At 33.8% G+C, this 24,189-nt stretch overlaps 1 protein-coding gene across 3 annotated transcripts; it reads left to right on the top strand.

The window, feature by feature from the left end:
- The first annotated feature begins 13,026 nt into the window (after positions 1-13,026).
- Positions 13,027-23,480, top strand: LOC108966245 (membrane metallo-endopeptidase-like 1). 3 transcript variants are annotated; one of them, XM_018928995.1, is made up of 3 exons: positions 13,027-13,120; positions 16,780-19,455; positions 22,964-23,480. In XM_018928995.1, coding segments are annotated over exons 1-3 (3,003 nt in total). In that variant the 5' UTR covers positions 13,027-13,119; the 3' UTR covers positions 23,290-23,480. The 3 variants fall into 3 exon arrangements, with proteins under 3 accessions (XP_018784540.1, XP_018784538.1, XP_018784539.1); XM_018928994.1 differs by lacking the exon at positions 13,027-13,120 and adding an exon at positions 16,166-16,411; XM_018928993.1 differs by lacking the exon at positions 13,027-13,120 and having other exon boundaries at positions 16,165-19,455.
- Positions 23,481-24,189: the final 709 nt, after the last annotated feature.

Genomic DNA, 24,189 nt, shown 5'->3' with positions numbered 1-24,189 from the left:
CCTTATGTCCGGTAATAGAACGAAAATAGAAAATTATTCTAGAAACTTTTCCAGCCCATTTATAAAACTATAAAAAACTTCACAAAACAAACTTTAAAGTTATTTTTAATGAAACGCTTAACTTAGAGATCAATTTAGTGTAATATTTTTTGCACACTAATTACAATATAACCGGACTTTATTTATATACATACATACATATGTACTATTCTACAACGAGCCAGGCTATTCTATTTTCTCAAAAAGATTCATATGTATGTATGTACATGTGCATTAAGATCCGCTAATCAATTGCACAAATATGTATATTTTTATACTCTTTCAGCACCTAAAGGTTATGCGGATAACCTAAAACTAATCGAGAGTGCAACTATGTATGTATGTACATATGTATACATAAATGATCAGGATGAAGATACGAGTTGAAATCCGAGTGACTGTCTGTCTGTCCGTCGGTCCGTCCGGGCAAGCTGTAACTTGAGCAAAAATTGAGATATCTTGAGAAACTTGGTATACGCGTTCCTTAAGTAAACGTATAAAGTGCCATAACTAAAAACTAAATTAAATGTAGAAGTTTAAAAAGAACTACTAAAATCCCAATTAATTTGTAACTAAATACGCCAGACTCATTAAATTTTTCACCCGAGATGGTATGACAGTTCTTTACTGGAGTCCTGGCAGTAGTATATCTGTGTGCTATAAATGAGTTGAATCATATCGATACTTCCCTGAGCTCCATACTAACATAAAAATGTTCGAACTTTCGTATAATCTGATACTGCATATCTTCTTCTTCTTTACTGGCGTAGACACCGCTTACGCGATTATAGCTGAGTTAACAACAACGCGCCAGTCGTATCTTCTTTTCGCTACGTGGCCCCAATTGGATATTTCAAGCGAGTTCAGGTCCTTCTCCACCTGATCCTTTAAATGGAGCGAAGGTCTTCCTCTTCCTCTGGAGTGTTTTCGTCCATTCGGACGACATGTCTTTTAATTCGCTGAGCTATGTCAATGATTTCATATAATATACCTCATACAGCTCATCGTTCCATTGAATGCGATATTCGCCGTGGCCAACGCGCAAAGGACCATAAATATTTCACAGAACTTTTCTGTCGAAAACTCGCAACGTCGACTCATCAGTTGTTGTCATCGTCCAAGCCTCTGCACCATATAGCAGGACGGGAATAATGAATAACTTATAGAGTTTTTTTTTTAACGAGAGAGGACTTTATTTCTCAATTGCCTACTCAGTCTGAATTAGCACCTGTTGGCAAGAGTTATCCTGCGTCGGATTTCCAGGCAGACATTGTTGGTGGTCTTTATACTGTTTCCAAGATATCCGAAATTATCTATGACTACAAAGTTATGACTGTCAACTCGCAAGTCGCAAGTGCGACGACTGTTTGATGACAGGAGATATTTCGTTCTCGCCCTCGTTCACTGCTGCGTTAATGATGCCTAATAAACATTCTTATAGTATGTGGCATGATAATAGTTAATAGATAAAATCGGATCGGTATTACCCTAAATATAGTGATTTTCCTTTCATACTCTCACTGTATGAGTTACACATAAACATGTCTGGATTTCGATCCTCTGTAGACGTTTTACACCATAAGATATTTCCCTGCCTTTGATTCCTGCAAGTTGCAAGAATATCAAATGTTTGGTTGCACCCGCTTAGCCCTTTCTTACTTGTTATACCCTGAACAGGGTATATTAAGCTTGTCACGATGTTTGTAACACCCAGAAGGAAGGGTGGGAGACCTTATAAGTATATATATATAAATGATCAGTATGTCGAGATGAGTCGATTTAGCACGGACATGGCTAAATCGACTCATCTCGACATACTGATCATTTATATATATATACTGTATGTCCATCTGTCCGTCTGTCTGTATATATACGAACTAGTCCCTCAGTTTTTAAGATATCGTTTTGAAATTTTGCAAACGTCATTTTCTCTTCAAGAAGTTGCTCATTTGTCGGAACTGCCGATATCGGACCACTATAACATATAGCTGCCATACAAACTGAACGATCGGAATCAAGTTCTTGTATGGAAAATTTGCACCTTTCACAACGTATTTCCTATAAAGTATATATATATATAAATGCTCAGTATGTCGAGATGAGTCGATTTAGCCATGTCCGTCTGTATGTCCATCTGTCCGTCTGTCTGTATATATACGAACTAGTCCCTCAGTTTTTAAGATATCGTTTTGAAATTTTGCAAACGTCATTTTCTCTTCAAGAAGCTGCTCATTTGTCGGAACTGCCGATATCGGACAACTATAATATATACATACAAACTGAACGATCGGAATAAAGTTCTTGTATGGAAAATTTGCACCTTTCACAATGTATTTCCATAAAAGTTGGCACAGGTTATTTTCTAAAGCAGAAATATAATCTCCGAAGAAATTGTTCTAATCGGTTAACTATAGCATATAGCTGCCATACAAACTGAACGAACGGGATCAAGTTCTTGTATGGTAAACTTTCACATTTGACGTGGTATCTTCACGAAATTTGATATAGATTACTGCTTAAGATAATAATATAATATCCGAAAAAAATTTTCAGATCGGATTACTATAGCATATAGCTTCCATACAAACTTAACACATAATTACTAACAGAAATGTACCTGTGAAGGGTATTTAGCTTCGGCGCAACTAAAGTTAACTTTTTCTTGTTTTAATTACTTCCAACCTCTGAACATAAGGTTCCGTCTTTTCTGCCAAACAAAGCTTCTTTATAAACTTTTATTTTACTTTTTTTATTAACAGTAATCTTTCTTCAAGGTTATCTTTTAGCACTTGCTGTGCCATTTTGATGCACTATTCGTAGAACCTTATGTATCTGCTATCACGTTTCACCTTCTCTTCCAAACCAATTTGAGGTTTCGATGAAGCTGCTTATGTCTGATATGCTTTAAGTAGAAATCCATTCAAGGTTTGGTGCTTGATGGATTCCAAATGTTCTGTTCTATGTTCGGATCTGTGATAGGGTTGGGCATTCATAGAGCAAGGAAAATTGTTTCCTTGTTCCTTGCTATTCCGCAGCCCCAACAGATGTTGTTGTGGGGCATGCTCATTTTGGACGCATGTTCTCCAAATGGTCAGTGCCCTGTTGTGGCAGCTGTTACTCTGTGGATACTTTTCCTAAACCTATTTAATAAGTCTTTGGTTCTTTTCCAGGAAAGCTCCTGCCTTTGCCAACTCGTCTGCTTTTTCGTTCTAGTGCGCCGCCTGGCTATTCGTAAATAAAGCTGCTGTACTTACAGTCTCGTGGTCTTCCAATAGAACTTCGCAGGCTTTTTCAATGCCCAGTACTTCCGCTTCGAAGATGCTAGCCGAGTTCGGTAGACGAATAGAGAGAGATATGTCTAGATCAGCGGAGAATACCCAAGTGCCTACTTCGCAGTCCATTTTGGACCCGTCGGTTGTTTATAACACCCAAAACTAATTGGGATAGTTATGTACATGAAAAGTGGCTGCTGTCACAGTCTCACAGCCTACTTAAGCTGCATATACATACATACATATGTATATAAACTGAACTAGCAGTAAACTTTTCTGTGCAGCAGTTTTTTTTATAGATACATACATTGTGAGAATGCGAGTTAAAATTATTGTGAGATACATATCTCAAAGAAGTTCAGAGGGCATTTTTGCTGATAGTAAAATGTAATGATGCAAAAATGGACAAAATTGTGCCAATACTTTTCGCAGCCTCCATATACTAAAATATGTAAAATAATAATTTAATTTTAGCAATATTAAGTGAAAGAATCATTTTTCATACTATAGTTGAATACCGAAAATTAAAGAAAGCGTTGTACATACATCCTACATATACTGCATTATATATATTAATTGAGGGAAGAATGTTTTCGAGCTTAATTTTGATGAATGCCGACAGTAAATGCAATTATCTTAAACTTTCCCTAATTAATAAAATTAAATGGTTCTACTACTGATAACTTCAGTATAGTTATTTTCACTCTCTCTTTTTTCTCATGCATTAAATGTTCTCCTTGTTTGAGATATAGTATACCTCACTAGAATTAAGCGAAAATATTTATACATTAGCATTATATAGGATAATAAAAAATAATGATACTGGTATAAACTTTCCCACAGCACATTTGTCACGAATACACATATGTAGTTATTTAAGTTATTTAAAATAATTTTATTGTAAATAACTGAGTTATACAATAATAATAATATGATTTGGAATAAATATGTAGTATGTATGTATGTATGTATGTAGGTTGGTAGGTAGGTGAAACTATAAAGTAACTTAGCCTAAATTCCAGTGAATTATGATAATGATCCAACAATCGATTATTCTGTGGATACTACTACCTTCTCATTTTAAACATACTTCAGTGCCTTCAAAATTCAAATGATTTGATCTTCTTCAGTCTGGCAAATAAACTACAAACATATAAGTTGCAGTGAATTAAGTATTCAAGGGTATTATAATATATTATCTTTAATACTCGATGTCTCTATTAATTTTTTTTAATGTAGAAATATCACTTAAAAACGACAAAAGTAAACTCATATGTGTATTTTTAATAACTACCGACAATATAATTTTTAACGACCGGTAGTAGAACACAGCTTTTTATTTAAAAAAAAAATCGCATATACATACATATGTACATAAATCAGTTTCTGCCACTAACGCAGCATGTTTCAGCTTTTGGTTTATGCAGCGACAGCATAATAAACAGAGCAAGGAGAGAGTATTAAATTTCATCCTCCGAACAACTAGTTTATTGCAAGAAGAACTTCTACAATTATAAATAAATCAATTCCATTGTGACATACGTAAAGGGGGATTCAACTTCAAATTTTGTTCTATGAACGATAAATTAACTATTTTCGTTTTTTAAACCCAACACATTTTTTGATGAATTGAGTCATAAGTAAAAAATTTATTTTCTCCGCTTATCGAAGTCAGCCTCCGAAGTCAAAATCTTTGAATTCGAATTTCGAAAAATTTATTAAATATAGCATTCTAAAAAAGTAAAGAAAAAGTAATCATTCACTTTCTCTTTTTATTTTGAAAAATCATTCATAAAGGAGAATCCGTCAGTATTATAAAATATGTGGCCAAGCAATTAAATTTTAAAACTGGTTCTGGTCGAGAAACCCTTTATAATCACATGTTGACATATACATATTCGTACATCACTGGCAAAAGTGACTAAAGCATAAATACATATGATATTTATAACAAGCTTGCTACTTAAGTAATTAAATATTGTATGCACATTTTATTACGAGTTAAACATTTTCAAAGATCAAGTGCAATACGCTACAGTATCATAAATAATTTGCTATATTTATCGCACGCATTTAACCTGTTCCCATTTCAGTGCTGTTGGCTTCTGCAGTGCAATATATGTACATATATAAGAGCTATACTAGTGCCGATTAGAGAGTAATATGCCAGCTTAGTTACATTTTGGCGGCTTCATTATCGAGGTTGCCTCAAATTATTGACATACAGTGGTGGTCAAAACATTTGCAACCATATTGACTATTTTACTTAAAAAATTTTCTTTAACTTTTGATAAAGTATTCCTTTATCTATATATATATTTTTATTGGAGATCTTGTTTATACAAATAATCATAAAAACTTAAACATTAATTCATTTGCTTATAGTAGAAAAAGGCATTAAATAAACTGCAGTCAAAATTCGTGTGCTCAAAACATTTGCAACTTTTATGTATTGTAAAAATATTCTAAAATTTGTGCAATATTTAGTTGCATAACCATTATTTTTAATAACTTCAGCACATCTTCTAGGCTTTACATTCCCTTTCCAATCTGACGAAAAGTTCATCACTATTCCGGAATATTTCACTGCCTATTTTGCGTTTAAACATCATCCACATATTATCAATGGGGTTGAGATCGGGAGACTGCACCTGTTCTTTGTAAGAATAATGGGAAATTTGGAAACACTCAAACAGACTCCGAAGCTAAATTAGCGTCTACATACCCCTTAAAACTCATTCATATCATTAGCAAAAATGGCATCAGGAATGTAGCTAAAAACTTTTATCGTGAAGCCGAAAGAGAATGCTGGACAAGTTAGTCGCACTACTACAAAAACATTAATCTCTATCGTCGTCCTCCCATCTTTCCTACTACAATTTCCGGAAGACAGTGTATGTATATACTCCTTTTATTGGAAAAGGCCCTATAGCCAGTCTGCTCATGCCGCAACTTGGAGAATCTCACAGTTCAACATTTAATTGTAAACTGTCAATCATTAGATTACGTCAGACAAGAACTTAATAACTCTAACTTAAGTGAATTGTTAACAAATGTAACACATTCTAACATTTAAGACTTTATAAATTTATATGTAAATTAAACATCTATTTTGAAGTGTAATAATGTAAGACAATTAGTTTTGTAGATTTATTTATTAAGCTTTAATTATCCTTTCAATAATAATAATAATAATAATTTCCATTGAGATAAGTCAAATATTTGGATTTAGACAAGTTTTGGTCATAAGGTGGCATACTTTAAAGGAATTTTTGGTGCAAAGGTTTACCCCGTTATATCAATTGCGTTCTGATTTGTTTGTACCCAAAAGTGAATGAATTTAAATTTTGTTATATGCTCACCCATGACCATTGCTACTGCAATTCCCTGTACCAATAATTATATAAACAAAGTAAAAAATAATAATATACATACGTAATCCAAAATAGTTCTATGGTTTCGTCAACTCCAAACGCATCGTTTCTAATATTCCGTCCGCGATGAAATTTAAGTCTACTATGTCTAGTGAAATTACTCTGCAAAAAATATTCCGCATCAGCATAAGTTATATTCGATTTATGTAATTAATGCACCCACCATTTCCTAAGCAGACCTCTTCTTAATTATTATCTTAGAAAGAGAATTCAACAAGTCATATTTAACGTAATTTTTTTTTGACATAATCAATGTTCCTTCAGGCGTTCCTCAAGGTAGCCATCTGGTCCAATTCTATTCTTGTATTTAATGACATATCATCTGTTAATAAGTACTCAATAGTTTTATTATATGCTTCAAATAGCAAAAGATGTCACTTAATGACCTAGTTTCTTGGTGTGTTAGAAATAACATGCCATTGAACCTTAAAAAATGTAAAACGATGTACTCTTCCCGTAGACTTGTAGACCCAACTTCATTCGTAATACAAAACTTTAGGTTGGAGCAAGTATGCAGTTTTGATGATCTGGAGGGAATTATGGATCTCAAACTCAATTTTAATCTTCTCGCATCTTCCGCGGTTTTTAAAGCTAAGGCGCTCTTAGCTCTGTTAAATTAAAATTCCTTTTACATCTTTGTTGAGGCCTGTATTAGAAATTTAAAATTTTCTAGTACAAATTTTGAGTTAAACGGAACCATAACATTTAAAAATAATAAACTCACTTTAATCTATATCTTAATTTTGGCTGCTGAAAATTTTGAGTCTGTAGCTGTGCAGCTTAAGATAGCAACGCTTAAAACTCTCTTGCCTTTTGGGAAGAAGGTAATCGTTGGGTATTATCTAAATTACAGCTTTATATCTTAATTTTGTGCTTAGTTATGGCACTTTATAGGTTTTCGCTTAACGGCGTTTTGTGGGCATGACATTAATCCGATTACTCCTACGTACGTGCTTGTTATATTTATTTTGCCAAGGAGCATGCCAAGTTGCATCAAGATATCTCAATTTTTACTCAAGTAACAATTTGCACGGATGGATTTCACGTCGTCTCTTCATCCTGATCACTTATATAATATATATATCACTCTATATCTACCTCATTTGGTTTTAGTTGATCCGATAGATGAAAAAACCTATTACACTATGGAACAACATATTGCAAGAGTGTAAAAATAAAGCAACAATAAAAGTCATATAGCAAATAGCGTAAGTTTCACACTGTTGTTGTTTTTAAATTTGGATGAGAGAACTTGTATGCTCTCACGGGGTAGACCCGACTACTTTTCGTTTACTATATGTAATAATATTTAAATTTTTATGTTTATGACATTGAAACCTAATTGCTAAACGTGTTACTTTTACTAGTATACATATACACGACTTAAAAACTTAACTTGATTATCACCATCCCTATAGTAATACATTAAATCGGAAATAACTTCCAAATCATTAGAAATAAGCTTACCATTTTCTCGTTAACATTCCTTTTAAATAGTTATGCTTTTAATTGGCTTGGGTAAATTGTTCACATAAAAAATTAAATATTAATCTATCTTGAGCGCTATCAAAGTGCTAACAATTCGATACTGGTGCAATTTGTAATTAACATTATTCTTAATTGGTAGCTGAGGTGGTTTAGTATTAGTTTAAAAAATTAGAATTGAGTTAATGAATAAAACTTTAGCAATATTCATTCCAGTTTTTATGCAAGTATGTACATAAATATATACAAATGTATATCCATTTTCAATAGTATTGATCTCCCACTTCACAATAGAGAGGTTATCAGTTGTTTCTATACTCTTACAACCTATTGCGACATAGTATATTAGTTTTGTTCACCTAAAGGTTGTATTTATCACCTTCAACTAAGCGAGATTGATATAGGGTTATAAATACAATTTTATAAATAATCAGGATGACGAGAAAAGTTGAAATCCGGATGACTGTCCGCCCGTTCGCCTGCATAAGCTGTAACTTAAATAAAAATAGAGATGTCTTGAGAAACTTGGTATGCGCGTTCCTTGGCAAAAGAAATTGAAAGTTCGTAGATGGGCATGATCGGACCACTGTTGGGTATTATCTAAATTACGCCCACAAAACGCCATTAACCGAAAACCTATAAAGTGCTATAACTAAGCACTGAATTAAAATATGAAACTCTAATTTGGCACACAGTATCGTAGTATTGAAGAGCACCTGAAAAGGGCAAATATTTGAAAAGTAAGTTTAATGTACAAATCTCCTAAACCATTAAAGCCACAACAACAAAATTTGCTTAGCACAAAATATTATAAGAACTCCTACCGACAGTGTGAAAATGGATGAAATCGCGAGATAACCCTGGTCACTCCTAAAGCGTACAAAATCAATAACTAATACGCCAGGGATATTAAATTTTACCTCCCAGATTATAAGAGGGTTTTATGGGAGCCAGTGTGAAAATTTGGAATGGCACCGCCCACTTTTTGTTGAAATCCCATATCTCGGGATCCGCTAGACCAATTCCAAATTTAGTTCGTAACATTATTTCCACATGCCCCTATATCATAGTGCGAAGTGAGTCCACATATGCCTAATATAAAGATTTTCGAATTTCCATATATTTGAGTGATATTAATGAAAATTACAGAGCATGTTTTAATGTACCTTTCTGTTTAAAAAAGATAAAATTCGACGAAAACACTTGGCCTAGCCTCCAAATAACTAATATCAGAATTTCCGAATGTCCGGTTGGCTTTACTCCATATTATTGGTGATGGTATGTGAGGTACCTTAACGAAGCCCAGAGAACATGATTTTAGTATGTTGCATGACAAAAGTTAATAGATAACATAAGAAATAAAATACCCCAACTTTCATATCTCTCGAGTGTCGACCCCATTATATCTATTTTTGCTAATACCACATACTACTTACAGTTTTGCAACATACTAAAAAAATGTTCCCTGAGATTCTTTAAGGTTCCTTACATACCATCAGTAATCATATGGAGTAAAGTAACGCCCCATGTTACATATATGTCAGTTATTTGAGGGATAGGTCAAGTTTTCACCCGATTTTATTCATTTTAGACACAAAGATACACTGTTATTTGTAAAACACGTTCCATCATGTTGTCCGAAATATGCAGCATAAAGTCATCTAGATATTAGGTTTATGAGAGCTAATGGAAATATTCAACCCTTTTTTGACACACAGACATACCGTTGGCAGGAAAGAAAAATTCCTGAATTCCAATTATATATCTTGAATGATACTTGTAGTAAAAGGTCAAAAGGGCTTGCCATCCTCTAAACGCCTTATTCTAAAAACATGATCTATCTCGATTAGTTACAAATAACCTTCAGGTGAACAAAACTATTATACTCTGTAGCAACATGTTGCAAGAATTGGTACCTTGTTCAAAACCTCATATGCTTAATATCCTCTAAATTAAATTTAGCCTCTTCGGTTAAGTTGATATCACATGTTTGTAATTTAGCAAATGCTTTTAACTACATATTTTTAGGCGCATTGTTTTTGGTTTTTTGCCATTCAGTTTTAGTGCCACTGAAAAAAGTACATACATACAAACATATATATAAAGCTAATAAAGACGTTGTAAGAAACTGCTTTGCCGGTACATTGAAATCGGTGATACCAGAGAATGTTAATGAATGAATGAAGCAGTAGAAGTATTAACGAAGCATTGTCGCGAAATTGTTGATTGAAAAAAATTTTGTCAACTCTGCAATGTTTCACAAAATTGGGCTTCAATATGACAGAACTCGTCGTTACTTCCATGAAATGCCTCGAGGGACAGAGGCGTTTCAAGGCAGAATTATATTCGGCCCCTGAGCGCTCTAACCGTTCTAACCGCTAAAGGCAAAAGTGAAGAGATTTGAAAATTGTTTGCACAACTCAAGAAGCATGAGTGTACGTGTATTTATGTATGGATATGTGATTGTCGTATTTGCGTAAATACGTATATGTACAGGGTGGCTGATGAAAATCGCTACCAAAAAAAAAATTAAATAACTTTTTTCTATTTAATGAATCTCGTTAATTTTTATTTTTTTTTTATTTTGCAGATTGACTTTTACATTTAACAAAAATGGATAACTGGGACACTGAAACAAGAACTTGGATTGTCCGCCGCTATCACGCACTGGAGTCCGTAGTTTCGGTTCAAAGAGAGTATAGGCGCACATTTGGCGGCAATCCTCCGAGCAAATGGACCATAATGAAACTTGTAAACAATTTTGCCGAGCATGGGACAGTCAACAGAGGACCTTACCATCGAAACCCTTCAGTTCGAACGGAGGAAACAATCGCTGCTGTAGCTGCTGCCATACAAAACAATCCACGTGTTTCGTCAAGAAGCTTATCTGCTCAAATGGGTGTAAGCAGACAGTCATTACAGTCAATTATGCACAAAGATTTGGACTTATTCCCATATAAAATTCAAATGGCCAACAAACTTAACGAAGACTTGCCGAATCGTTTGGAATTTTGCCAGAAGATGCTTCAAATTGTGGAAGAGGATGGAAACATGTTGAACTGTCTTTTCATGTCTGACGAGGCCCATTTTGATTTAAACGGCAACATAAACAAACAAAATTGTCGAATATGGAGTGCTTCCAACCCACATGAGACGGAATTGCATCCACTTCGTGTCACAGTGTGTTGTGCAGTGTCATCACGCTGCATTTTCGGGCCCTACTTCTTCGAAGAAAACGGTCACACAGTTACGGTTACTGGAGACCGTTACTTGAGCATGTTGAGAGAGTTTTTCTATTCAGAATTACGCCTAATGACAATTTCTTTCAACTCTGTATGGTTTCAGCAAGATGGTGCAGCTCCTCACATAGCCCTACCTGTTATGACAGAATTGCGACGAAAATTTCCCAATAAGCTGGTATCTAGAAACTCCACATTCCGTTGGCCACMCAGGTCGCCTGACCTTACTGCACCTGACTTTTTCTTGTGGGGCTATAGCAAACAGGAAGTCTACAAAGCAAAACCAACAAATTTTAATGAACTAAGGCAATCCATTCGAGAAACAATTGCGGCTATTCCTGTCTCAACTCTCCAGCAGTAATGAACAACTTTTTGGTAAGATGGCGCACATGCATCAACGAGCAGGGGGCCATTTAAATTCCATTATTTTTAAAACTAATTAAGCTATATTTAATAAAATTGAATGAGCTTTAACATAAATAAAAGGAAAATTAATTCCATACACTGAAAAAAAATTATTTGAGTTTCTTAATGTAGCAAAATTAATCGGTCACCCTGTACATATGTATGTGAGTTATCCCAATGAAAATAAGAGAAAGTTTTTTACTCATGACAGTGAACCCTTTTGCGTAAAATAGATAAATTTGTGCGAAAGCTTGGCTTAGCCCCTATATAAGAAATATCAGAATTTTCGAACATCCAACTGACTTTACTCTTCATGATTGGTTTTACTTCTTAAAGTATTTCTCTGGCTTTGTTTATTGTACGTTGCAAAAGTATAAAATGTTTGGTTGCATCCGAACTTAACTTTTCCTTACTTGTTTATTGGTATACATTTGTTGTTTTTGTATGCAAAATTAAAATTAAGTAATAATAATAATTAATATACATAAGTTGTTTAAATGTGAACCCATTTAAAACAAATTTTATATACACTTTTATCAATTATTTAGAAGGACATGAACATTTAAGAGCTTTTAAAATTAATATTTCAAACTATTTCTAGAATAAAGTAGCACAAAGAAATTTAAGAAACAAGGGTAACCTTTTTGATGATGATTCAATAGAGAATACAATAGAAAAATAGAATGTTAAGTCGATACAAAGTGTTTTCCCTCTTACGAAAGAAAGTGTTTGTATCCCTAATGTCAAAATCACGTTCTTTCTGTTTTTCTCATAAATTATCTGTTAACATTTTAATGATTTTGTGTTATTTGCAATTATTCGGTTATCACTCAAAAAGCTCATGTTCCTTTGTTGAAATCTTTGAAAAATTTAGTTTTGAATAATGAAAACTAAACACTATACAAGAAAACGTCTAATTTGACATTATGGAACCAATTAGTGCTCACAAATTGTCGTTTTTGGTTTATCGACACCTCTTAACATAATTAATCATAGTCATAACCTTACATTCCATGAACGTTGGGTATCGTTCTTATATTATGATAACAAAAATCAAGAACCCATTTCAAGGTGTGTCACATAAAAATTTTAAAAACATAAAATAATGAAAATTGATTTTTTTCTGTAAATAATTTATTCCATTTAAAGCAAAAAACAGCAAAGCTAGAAAGCAATACCAAAAACTGCTGGCGAATTCGAATATCAGGCATATAAGGAATTAAATGTACAAATCCTGAAAATACAAGTATGTATTTATGTACATTTACCCCTACTATACAAAGGCTTTTATTGCTGTAAAATTGGAAGACATAAGACGATTAATGTCGCTTTCGTCCAAGATAATATATTAGCTGATAGGATTAATAACTATGCAAATCAGACTATATTAGCTGATAGGATTAATAAGTATGCAAATCAGATGAGTGAGTACTCTTCATTTGTAATTAGACGCGTAAATTGATTATTTTCTGACGGACGATACATTCAAATTCGAACTATTTAACGGGACCTTATCTCAAGAAATTACAGCGGAATTCCCGATTACGGACAGTCCTTATAGCCAGCCACCTCCCATAGGCGACATGAACAAAATAATATAGTTCTGAATTGCAGCTTCTGAGTCTAAGAAAACATTATATAAACATCTTTTTGCTACGCTTCCATATGTGGACAGCTCTCATATCCGGACAAAAACACTAAAACGGTGGGTGCCCGGTTATGAGGAGTTTCACTTTAGATAAAACTGTTCGTAATGGGGAATTTCATTGTATTCATAAGCGCAAGCAATTAAGTATGAATATATGTATGTACGTACATATATGTATAGCTTTGAAAATTCCCAATTTTGTGCCACGGTCAAATCATTTTATTAAGAGAGATTTTGCGCTAACATAAAAAACATACAGAGCGTTTTTATATAGAATCCCCGATTGCAGTCAAGAGTTTAAAACGAAAATAAATTTGAATTGTCCACTCTCTGCTTGCTGTAACCAAATTAATTCAATATTTGCTCTTAAATTATTATACACATCTAGTACAAGTATAATAGTGAATTTAATTAAACATCTGATAAAATGGAAAAGAGAGCATACTATATGTACATGCCATACTCATATTTGACGAAGTAGTATTACAGTGTATATTTTACAGTGAGCAAAATATTCCATATACATACATATGTATAAGATATGACCCTATAGCACAATTTTAGAATTTTATATGTATTCTCACAAAAACTGATATGACGAGACCAGGTGGGATATTTCAAATATTTAAATAGTTAATATATCAGTCTAATGGAGGTAGATAAAAACTAGAATAGATAACCATAGTTCAATCCTGTCTTGAAATTTTTAAGTGCTTGTATTTGTTGGCTTTACTTGTTAGTTTTTTACCTATGTATACATTATATGTTAAAAAAGAAATAATGGGGAAATAATATTAATACGAAACTAAAATTTCTGTTAATAATATGTAAATAATGTCATATCCACCTTATATGTGAAATATATGTTAAATACATTCGCACAAATTTGTAAAATGAAGCTGAGGGCTCATTTAAACATTGTTTTCTACCATAATAATTAATCAACAAAAATTGCAGTGTTTGGTTCTACAGTATTACACATGCATACATATACTGAAATATGTATATTTCATACTGATAGTCTGCAGTATCCGTGTGAGTCTTTATACCTGATCGCGGGTCGCGCCCATGTACTATAAGGTGATAATATAATAGACATCTTGGAATATGGATGTATGTATGTGTCACATAGATTTTGTCCAGTCCAATCGTCTGTTTGTGAAAGATAAAATCACATGGAGTCAATGAAAGCTTCACTAAACATATAGAATATTTTGTCCATAAAGAATATCTAGAGGTGTCCAGAAGAGACAAACTCATTTCATTGTGGTCTTTACAAAATTGGAAATGATGTTAACGTTTTAACCACATAAACCTCCTGCATCACCTCTTCCTAGCTGCCGTTATTAAATATTGTATATTAAGGCATTAAATTTCAGAAGTTCTAAAATGGAATTTCTATGTCAAAAATTAAAAATTACTGCACCCTATATAATATAAAAATAAGCAATCGTGTAAAGGTTCATTTATACAAAAACGCCACCCTATTTACTAGCATAACTCTAAATAAATAATCATTTTTAAAAATTATTTGTGTTTTCTTATGAAGACACGGTCTGTTGACACATATTCAATTATGTATATATACTAGTATATATTGACGACAAGGGATTTCAAGGTAGGTTGAAAAAGTAGTTTTACATGGTTATGCAACATATACAGTTATATATCGTCATCTGAAATGCAAAATAACTTATCATCAAAAAATTCGAAATTGGGTGTCTTATTAATAACGCTTCATTACTTCAAATTACATACATAATATTAAATATGTATGTTCAACATTTTCAGGTTCTGCAGTCAGATATAAACCACACAAAATGTTGTTACGTTATTTTTCATTTCAGGTGACGATATATATAATTGAACTATAAATCTCAAAACTTCTTATTTTTTTTTTTTTTTTTTTTTTTTTTTTTTTTTTTTTTTTTTTTTTTTTTTTTTTTTTTTTTTTTTTGTTATGTAAATCTTATTGAAGAAACGGTTTTTAGCAGATATAATATACATACACATATTATTTTATTCTTGGCATAGAGCTTTAATATTATTTTATGCATTAGCAATTTATATTGCGACCAGTACACTATATTAAGTGCCATGCCGACTTACTGGAATTCAATTTTATTGCAAAAGTAAACATTCAATAGCGTAATGGTATTAAATTGACACAACAATTTCGTTATCATCTTATTAACTATTGTCTGAGTTTAATTAGTAAGCCATCACAGACTACTGTATCATTTTTTATATTATTATTGTTTGCTTTCAACTATTGCAAATTATGTTAAACATTATATTAGATCGAAAGAACTTATAAATGATTTGTTTAATAATTTTCGTTTTGTATACTTACATACATATTTAAGTTTACCAATTTCATATATATCGCTTTCTATTCACATATAAAATAGGTATGTATACACATGTATGTAGTGCATAAACATAAAAATAAAATAAAAATAGGCATACTCTACACATGCATAAGTTATTGTTACAAGAAGGTATGTTCACATGTATGTGCGTTTATGTGCATAGGTATATAAAAAAAATGTAATCAGATGTAGTTTCAATTTGACCTCTGCTAACATACGATTCTCCCTCCGACATTAAAATAAAAGCCCCTATGCGAAGACTGTCACTCGATGTTAGAAAATTGGAATAAATCGACTTGAAATGGCGCATTAAAGAGTAGCTCAGTCAGTATAAAATGCGCGCGCGACAAATACAGCCATTCGAACGGCGAAAACAAGTGTGTTAGCAGAAAATAGTAGCTTTGAAGTACCATCCTCCGGATTTTTTTATGCAGTAGTGGATGGAATTGAGTTCGCTGAACCGATTTAATATCTACATTTTTATGCAGATTTTAGTACAGAATGTCCCCGTATACATGTATATACATAATTTTGTACTTTACTAATGCATTTAATGGTCGAATATAAATTGTGAATACATATCTATATATTAAAATATATGCATAGTGAGGTATACCGCTTACCATTTAAAGTATTAATCACATCGAACTGTCGTTTACAAACTTCATAAACAGTTGGGAATGGGTGAAAATGCATACTTGGACTTTTCAAAAGTCCCATTTTCTAAATCATATCAGTTGCCTCGAGTACACAGCTCTAACCAACAGCAGCACAATCTATGTCGTGTTGGCAAACGTAATATGCGTCTAGGCATCAATGCACGAACTGGTCGTCTGCAATGGTGTCCTGGTGTGACATGTAATAAAATTTTGATTATATTTCCAGTGGTATTGTTACCAATAACAATCGCACTTATTCTGCTTATGCGGATTGACAATATATTAACAGCGTTTCGAACGCAGCAGGAACAACGTCAGCCACAGCAATATTCTTATATCGATGATTTCACAAATAATTTGCTTCCTAATAAAAGGGATGTAATAGAAGATATCATCAGTGAACAGTTCATTCTACCAGTGGATATGAAAAAGAAAGAACTAATCGAACATGAACGTATTAAACGATGTATGTCATTTAAATTTGGTCTTAGTGAAACTATAGAAGTGGAAGATAGAGATATCATGAAAGATGCGCGAACCTCTTTCCTTCCACGAGATACTACGGCAATACCACGGGAATGTTTGGATAGATTAACTTCAGTGAAAGCTGATTCTAGTTTAATAAACGAAATGCTTGAGCAACTACTGCGACGTCGTTCGCGACGAACCTCTGTTGATAAAATTATTTACGACAAATCCAAAACTATTTTCGATGATACCGTTTCTCAAAGTGGCAAGATAAATTTGAATAATTTTGACACAGTCAACGAACAGAATCCCCTTAGCGAAGAGGATGCACAACTTTTTGGATCCACTTCGGCGTTGCAAACATTTTGGAACGAAGAGGGCACGAAGGAAACAATACGAATAGCACAGGCTAAGACAATGAAAAAATATATGGACCATCATATTGATCCTTGTACTGATTTTTATAAATATGCCTGCGGAAATTGGGAGCGTTTGCATCCTATACCTAAGGATAAAGCTGGCTTTGACACATTTGAAATGTTGCGTGAAAATTTAGATGTGGTGTTGAGGGAACTTTTAGAATCGAAAGAAGCCACAGAAGTGGTATCAGCTCAAAGCAAAATTGTAAATATACCTCATAATAACTACGAACATGATATCGACACACATGCGGATATTATAAAATCCGGTCCATCAGCACCTGCCGCCATAAGTGCAGTGAAAAAAGAATTAGGTGCATCGAAACCTTTTGATCAACTCGAGAAACAACTGAAGGAGAAATCTGCACGCATCCGACGACACATCATAGAGCATAGAGATGCCTTAAGCTTAGTACTTCGTCGTTATAAACGTCAACAAGCCAAGATAAATAAGCGAAATCGTTTGATTACACTTTTCAGTCTCAGTAATCTTTCATCTGAAGAGAGCAGCTTCACGGAGTATGTAGACTCAAATGATGCACAGCTAAAAGCAAAATATTTATATCAATCATGCATAAACACCAATCTTCTTCAAAAACGTGGTATTAAACCACTCTTGAATTTGATCGATAGCTTGGGTGGATGGCCTGTACTAAATCCGAACTGGAACTCGCAAACTTTCGATTGGTTAAATTTGACCGCGCAACTACGGCGCTATAATAATGACATCCTAATCGTTGAATGGGTGGGTCCAGATATTAAAAACTCTGACGAAAATGTCATTCAGTTTGATCAGACAAGCCTTGGATTACCTACGCGCGAATATTACTTACAAGACATGAATTCACGTTATTTGAGAGCATATCAATTGTTTATGTCTGAAATAATGCAAAAGTTGGGTGCTTCCCGAGATCGTGCAATAAAAACAGCAGCAGATGTTGTGGTGTTCGAAACACAACTCGCATCCATAACAGCTCCTGCTGAGCAACGCCTGAATGTAACTAAGCTTTACAACCGTATGACTCTTAAAAATTTGCATGAAGCAGTTCCAGAGATTAATTGGCTCCGCTACCTTAGCATCTTGCAAAATCGCAATGTTCGCGACACTGAGCAGGTGGTGATTTATGCTTTAGATTATATGAATGATCTTGTTCGCCTCATACGTACAACTGAACCTACCACAGTATCTAATTATTTGCTTTGGCGATTTGTACGTCATCGCATTAACAACGTTGATGATCGTTTCGAAGACACTAAACAAAAATTTTATCATTCGCTATTTGGCCGAGAAGAGAGCCCCCAACGCTGGAAGGTGTGCATAGCGCAAGTAAACACTAACATGGGCATGGCTCTCGGTTCAATGTTTGTACGCAGATATTTCGATGAAAATAGTAAACGTGATACACTTAAAATGACACACGAACTACAACAAGCTTTTCGTGAAATATTAAAAAACACGGACTGGTTGGACTCTAGTACCAAGCATTTGGCCGAACTAAAAGTCAATGCAATGTCCTTGAAAATTGGTTATCCTGACTTTATACTAAACCCTGCTGAGCTTAACGAAAAGTATACAGGTATACGAATACATCCTGATAAATATTTTGAAAACACGTTGCATGTACTTTTGCACACGGCCAAAACAGAACAAAACAAGATTCAGGAATCGGTGAATAAAACAGCTTGGCAGACAGCACCAGCTATTGTGAATGCATACTATAGCCGAAACAAGAACCAAATTATGTTTCCAGCCGGGATACTTCAGCCCCCATTCTATCATCGTCATTTTCCGAGATCATTAAATTTTGGTGGAATAGGTGTAGTGATTGGTCATGAGCTTACCCATGGCTTTGACGATAAAGGCAGGTTATTTGATCGAAACGGCAGCATACACAAATGGTGGACAGATGCGGCAATAAAAGGATTTGATGAACGAGCACGTTGTATAATTTCGCAGTACAGTAACTATACAGTCGGGGAAGTGGGCATATCTCTAAACGGCGAAAGCACGCAAGGTAAGTTATCAATATATCATTCCAAGATTTCATAAACAGTAACATAAATATATATTTCCTGGGTTTTATTAAGGTACCTTACATACAATTCGAAATTCCTGATATTGGTTATATGAGGGTAGGTCAAGTTTTCGTCATATTTTTCATTGAGATCACTCGAATATTAGCCGACATATGTACATTTCCGGTATTTGCGGCTTGAACAGTTTTGATTGGTACTTTAAAAGAATTATGAGTGCAATTTTGTATCCCGTTACATTAATTGCTTTTTGGTTTGAATATTGTGTTATATGGGAAGTAGGCGTGGTTGTTGTCCGAATTCGGCCATTTTCGCACTATGACATAGGAATCTAAGAAAAACGTCACGTCTAAATTTAGAGTTCGTAGATATATGATTTCACCAAAAAGTGAGCGGGCGTGGTATACCCGTTATTAAATTTTTGCACCGGCTTCCATAAGCCTTATATATGTACGATGTCGAAGGTAAATTTTAACGCCTGTACACCACAGATTTATTGATTTATCGCGCTTTTAGTAATTTTTAACCGTTCCATTATATAAGGAGTGAGCGAGGTTATCTTCCGATTTCATCTATTTTCACGCTGTTGGTAGGAGTTCTTATAATATTTGAGTCAGGTAAATTTTATTGTAACAGGATTAGTGATTTATGAAATATGTACATTAAACTTATTAGAGGGCGGGGTCACGCTCATTTTTTCAAAATTGTTTTCCCTCAGTTGTCCCTCGGTACTGTGCGAAATTACAATTCTATTTCACCAAGTTTCACCAAGATTAAAGTTTCTAGCAAGAGGTTTGCAAAAGTATAAAAATGTTGCGAAAGATTATTATTTCATAATTCAACGAAATTGTGATTGAATTACAATCAAATTATTATTTTATTGAGTGATATTATACTTGGACTTTGACTCAATTAGTTCCCTAACACTACTTAACTTCCCGTCAGCGAAAATTATGTTAAAATCATTCTCTAATGAGGTGTATCTGACATAAATTTATCCGAAGAGCCTAAATTTAAAGTATTGAGTTGATTTGCAAATCGTCAACCAGTAGATCGGAATTTTTAATATTAGAAATGTTTAGACCAACCCTATTCTTGTTCAGCGCTAAGCCATTAATATAATAAGGTTGTTAGAATAAGGAAACTATTACAGGTACTATAACATAATTTCATATATTTTCGGTTTTAAACTATTGTATATCCAATATAGTTATTTCTCTACAATATCTTACATATTGACTGATATACACGGTATAAAGCCGACCGGAAGTTTGAAAATCTTTTAAAATTGAAGTATATGGGATACAGGTGTATTATTGAATTTCTTAAGGAACCTCACACACCATACCATCACCCAGAGTATAAAGAATAAATTCAACCAGACGTGTGGCAATCATGTTATTAGTAATATGGGGAAAGCAAGATTTCACCCAATTTTATCTATTATAGGTACAGGGATGCACCTTCTTCTTAATTGGCGTAGGCACCGCTTACGCGATTATAGCCGAGTTAACAACAGCGCGCCAGTCGTTTCTTCTTTTCGCTACGTGGCGCCAATTGGATATTCCAAGCGTAGGTCCTTCCCCCCGGCGGGTACAGCGTCGATTTCTTTCAGAGCTGAAGTGTTTTCGTCCATTCGGACAACATAATCTAGCCAGCGCAGCCGCTGTCTTTTAATTCGCTGAACTATGTCAATGTCGTCATATATCTCGTACAGCTCATCGTTCCATCGAATGCGATATTCGCCGTGGCCAAAGGGCAAGGAATTATAAATCTTTCGCAGAACTTTTCTATCGAAAACTATCAACGTCGACTCATCTGTTATTATCATCGTCCAAACCTCTGCACCTTATATCAGGACGGGAATTATGAGTGACTTATAGAGTTTGATTTTTGTTCGTCGAGAGAGGAATTTACTACTCAATTGCCTATTCAGTTATCCTGCGTTGAATTTCCAGGCTGACATTGTTGGTAGTGTTTACGCTGGTTCCAAGATAAACGAAATTATCCACGACTTCTTTAGTTATGACTGTCAACAGTGACGTGAGAGCCAAGCCGCAAGTTTTCCAGGTCTGAAGCCCAGGTCTGAAGCCACGCTGATAAGGTCCAATCAGTTTGTTGACGGTGGGCTTTAATCTTTCACACAATACGCTCGATAGAGCCTTATATGCGGTATTGAGGAGGCTTATCCCACGGTAGTTGGCGCAGATTGTGGGGTCTCCTTTTTTGAGGATTGGGCATAGCACACTTAAATTCCAATCGTTGGGCATGCTGAAGCTGATGCATGCTCCTTACCAGTTCTTCGCCGCCGTGTTTGAATAGCTCGACCGGAAATCCATCGGCCCCCGCCACTTTGTTCTTCTTCAGGCGGGTAATTGCTATTCGAACTATCTTATCCTCTTCTTGGGGGATGAAGTCATGTGTAGAAGTTCACGCAAGTGTCGAAAGTTCTCTTATTTCCATTCACTTGGGAGTGGCCAGAAATTATTCTCTTATATATGACTCAAGCAACTCACAACTTCCGGTCTTCGACCAAGTATCCTCTGGGTAGCCTAAGAACATCCATTTGAAGGCGAGCTAAAGTGGGAAGGCGAAATATCTCCTACATAGGGTTGTGCGCTGGGTTTGGGACCCGCCACGTAAAAAAACACCCCCATGAAAAAATTTTCAACAGCCTCGGACAGGGATGCACAGTTAGGAGAAAAATACCCTCACTCAATTTATTTAAGATAACTCATACATTGGTGTATAGGATCTTAGAAATTTAATTCGATTCGACTCATTTTGGAGATATAAACATACTATTATCAAAATTAAAAAAACATTTAGCACATTTACTTATGGACATTTACGAACTTTCTTTAGTCGTTACTTTGTTTATTGCACTTATTATCAAGTTTGAACAGGTATTTCTATCACCAATATTTCAATCCAAAGGTCAACCGTTGACGTGAGGTTTTATTAATTACATTAATTCAGTAGAAAAAAAAAATATTTATTTATATACATAAGTACTAGTGATTCCGGATACACCTATGTTGTGTCGATGTAATATTATAATAAACTCCAATGCAGTGCAATGGCGGAAACAATATTTCCGGTATATAAATTCAAGGTATTTGTATTTAAAGTTTAAATTCGAATTTTTTATTTAGCATTTTACTTAAAATTATATTTATAATAGATATTATTTTTTTTTTGTAGTTTTGTTTTATTTATTTATATTTTTTTAACAATGTTTTGATTTTAATATAAGTGAGATAGTAACTTTCCTATTTTGTAAGTTGGTTCGTTGGATTAAAATCAGTTCAGTAGCTTAGGAGTTTTTCCCGGAGAAAACATCAGACTTAATTTATAAATTTACATATATAGTGCAGAATAATAGAATTCGTTCAATATGAATAAATAAACGAAGAATTTCCCAGTGAAATTTTCAATAAAATCTTTTCTATTTATTTCTTATATAATTTTTGTTTTATATTTACGTAGGTGAAAATATCGCTGACAATGGGGGTCTACGCCAAGCTTTCCATGCTTACAAAAACTGGTTGATAAATAATCCTCAAGCTGCTGCTGATGAGAGACTTCCCGGTATCGATATGACGGCCGAACAGCTATTTTTTCTAAATTTTGGACAAGTATGGTGTGGGGCCATGCGACCAGAAGCTGTACGCAATAAACTAAACACCGCAATACATAGCCCTGGCCGATTTCGCGTCATTGGGACACTTTCAAATTCCAAAGATTTTGCTAGGGAATTTAAGTGCCCAGAAGGATCCCCCATGAACCCAATCCACAAATGCAGTGTCTGGTAATAATAGAGTTCAATCGGTATATAGTAAGAAGAATCTTTAAAATATTTAGTTCCTATGAAATATTTCAGTTAAAAATCTGTAATATTCATTTCTCTTACCAAATAATAAATTCTTTTGTAGTAAAAAGTATTGAACGGTACTCAAACTATCATCAATAATGTTTACATATATATATCCGCATATATGTTTTACTATTTATGCATGTTCATACATATTTTTATTTGTACATATACCTACATAAACAATTATGTATGCGTATATACTTAATAAAAAAAATTGTATTACTACTTTATTTTGATAAAAATACCACCACATAATACATATAATATACTATATTGTGATAATCGAAGAGTAAAATGTGCACATTATTATAATTTTGACAAATAAAATACATATATGCAACTAGGTTGACTATCAATTTACTTTGTATTTATTAATTTATAGTAATAAGTCAAGCCCAATTGCTTAATTTATTAAAAATGTCACGCATATTGTTCGAGTTTCACAGCATGTGACACATGAGGTTACTTACTATAAGTCTGTTTATTAATATATAATCCGTATATTTACATTTCAATGACTTCGGAATGTTTCCACAATTTTATGAAAGTTTTCATGTTCTTCCTTTTGTGTTTGGTTTTTCATTAAATAGGAAATAATACATTATGAAAAAAGTTGACTTAAATTAAATTTGTTTAAGAAAGTTTTTTGTATTAAAAAATAACTGTAAAAATTTGAAATTTTGTATAAATACGAAATTTTATGAGTATAAGCTCTTACGACTGATGTCGCATAGTTCTCTACTATTAGTAATCTAGTAAAAGCTTTTTTATACTCTTGTATCTAGTTGCTACAGAGTGTTATAATTTGTTCACATAACTTTTGTACGTATCACCTAAA

This window comes from Bactrocera latifrons, unplaced genomic scaffold, assembly GCF_001853355.1.
Source record: "Bactrocera latifrons isolate USDA-ARS-PBARC rearing strain unplaced genomic scaffold, ASM185335v1 scaffold_158, whole genome shotgun sequence".
In the NCBI taxonomy this organism is placed as follows: Eukaryota; Metazoa; Arthropoda; class Insecta; order Diptera; family Tephritidae; genus Bactrocera; species Bactrocera latifrons.
Note: the sequence above shows the minus strand (reverse complement) of the source record. Positions and strands in the feature narration are given on the sequence as shown.

Bases quoted from the DNA above. Each gene is read 5' to 3' on its own strand.
- LOC108966245 (XM_018928993.1), top strand. From the start codon at position 16,575: ATGGGTGAAAATGCATACTTGGACTTTTCAAAAGTCCCATTTTCTAAA. The intron at 19,456-22,963 runs GTAAGTTATCAA...ATATTTACGTAG, and splicing joins AAACGGCGAAAGCACGCAAG to GTGAAAATATCGCTGACAAT.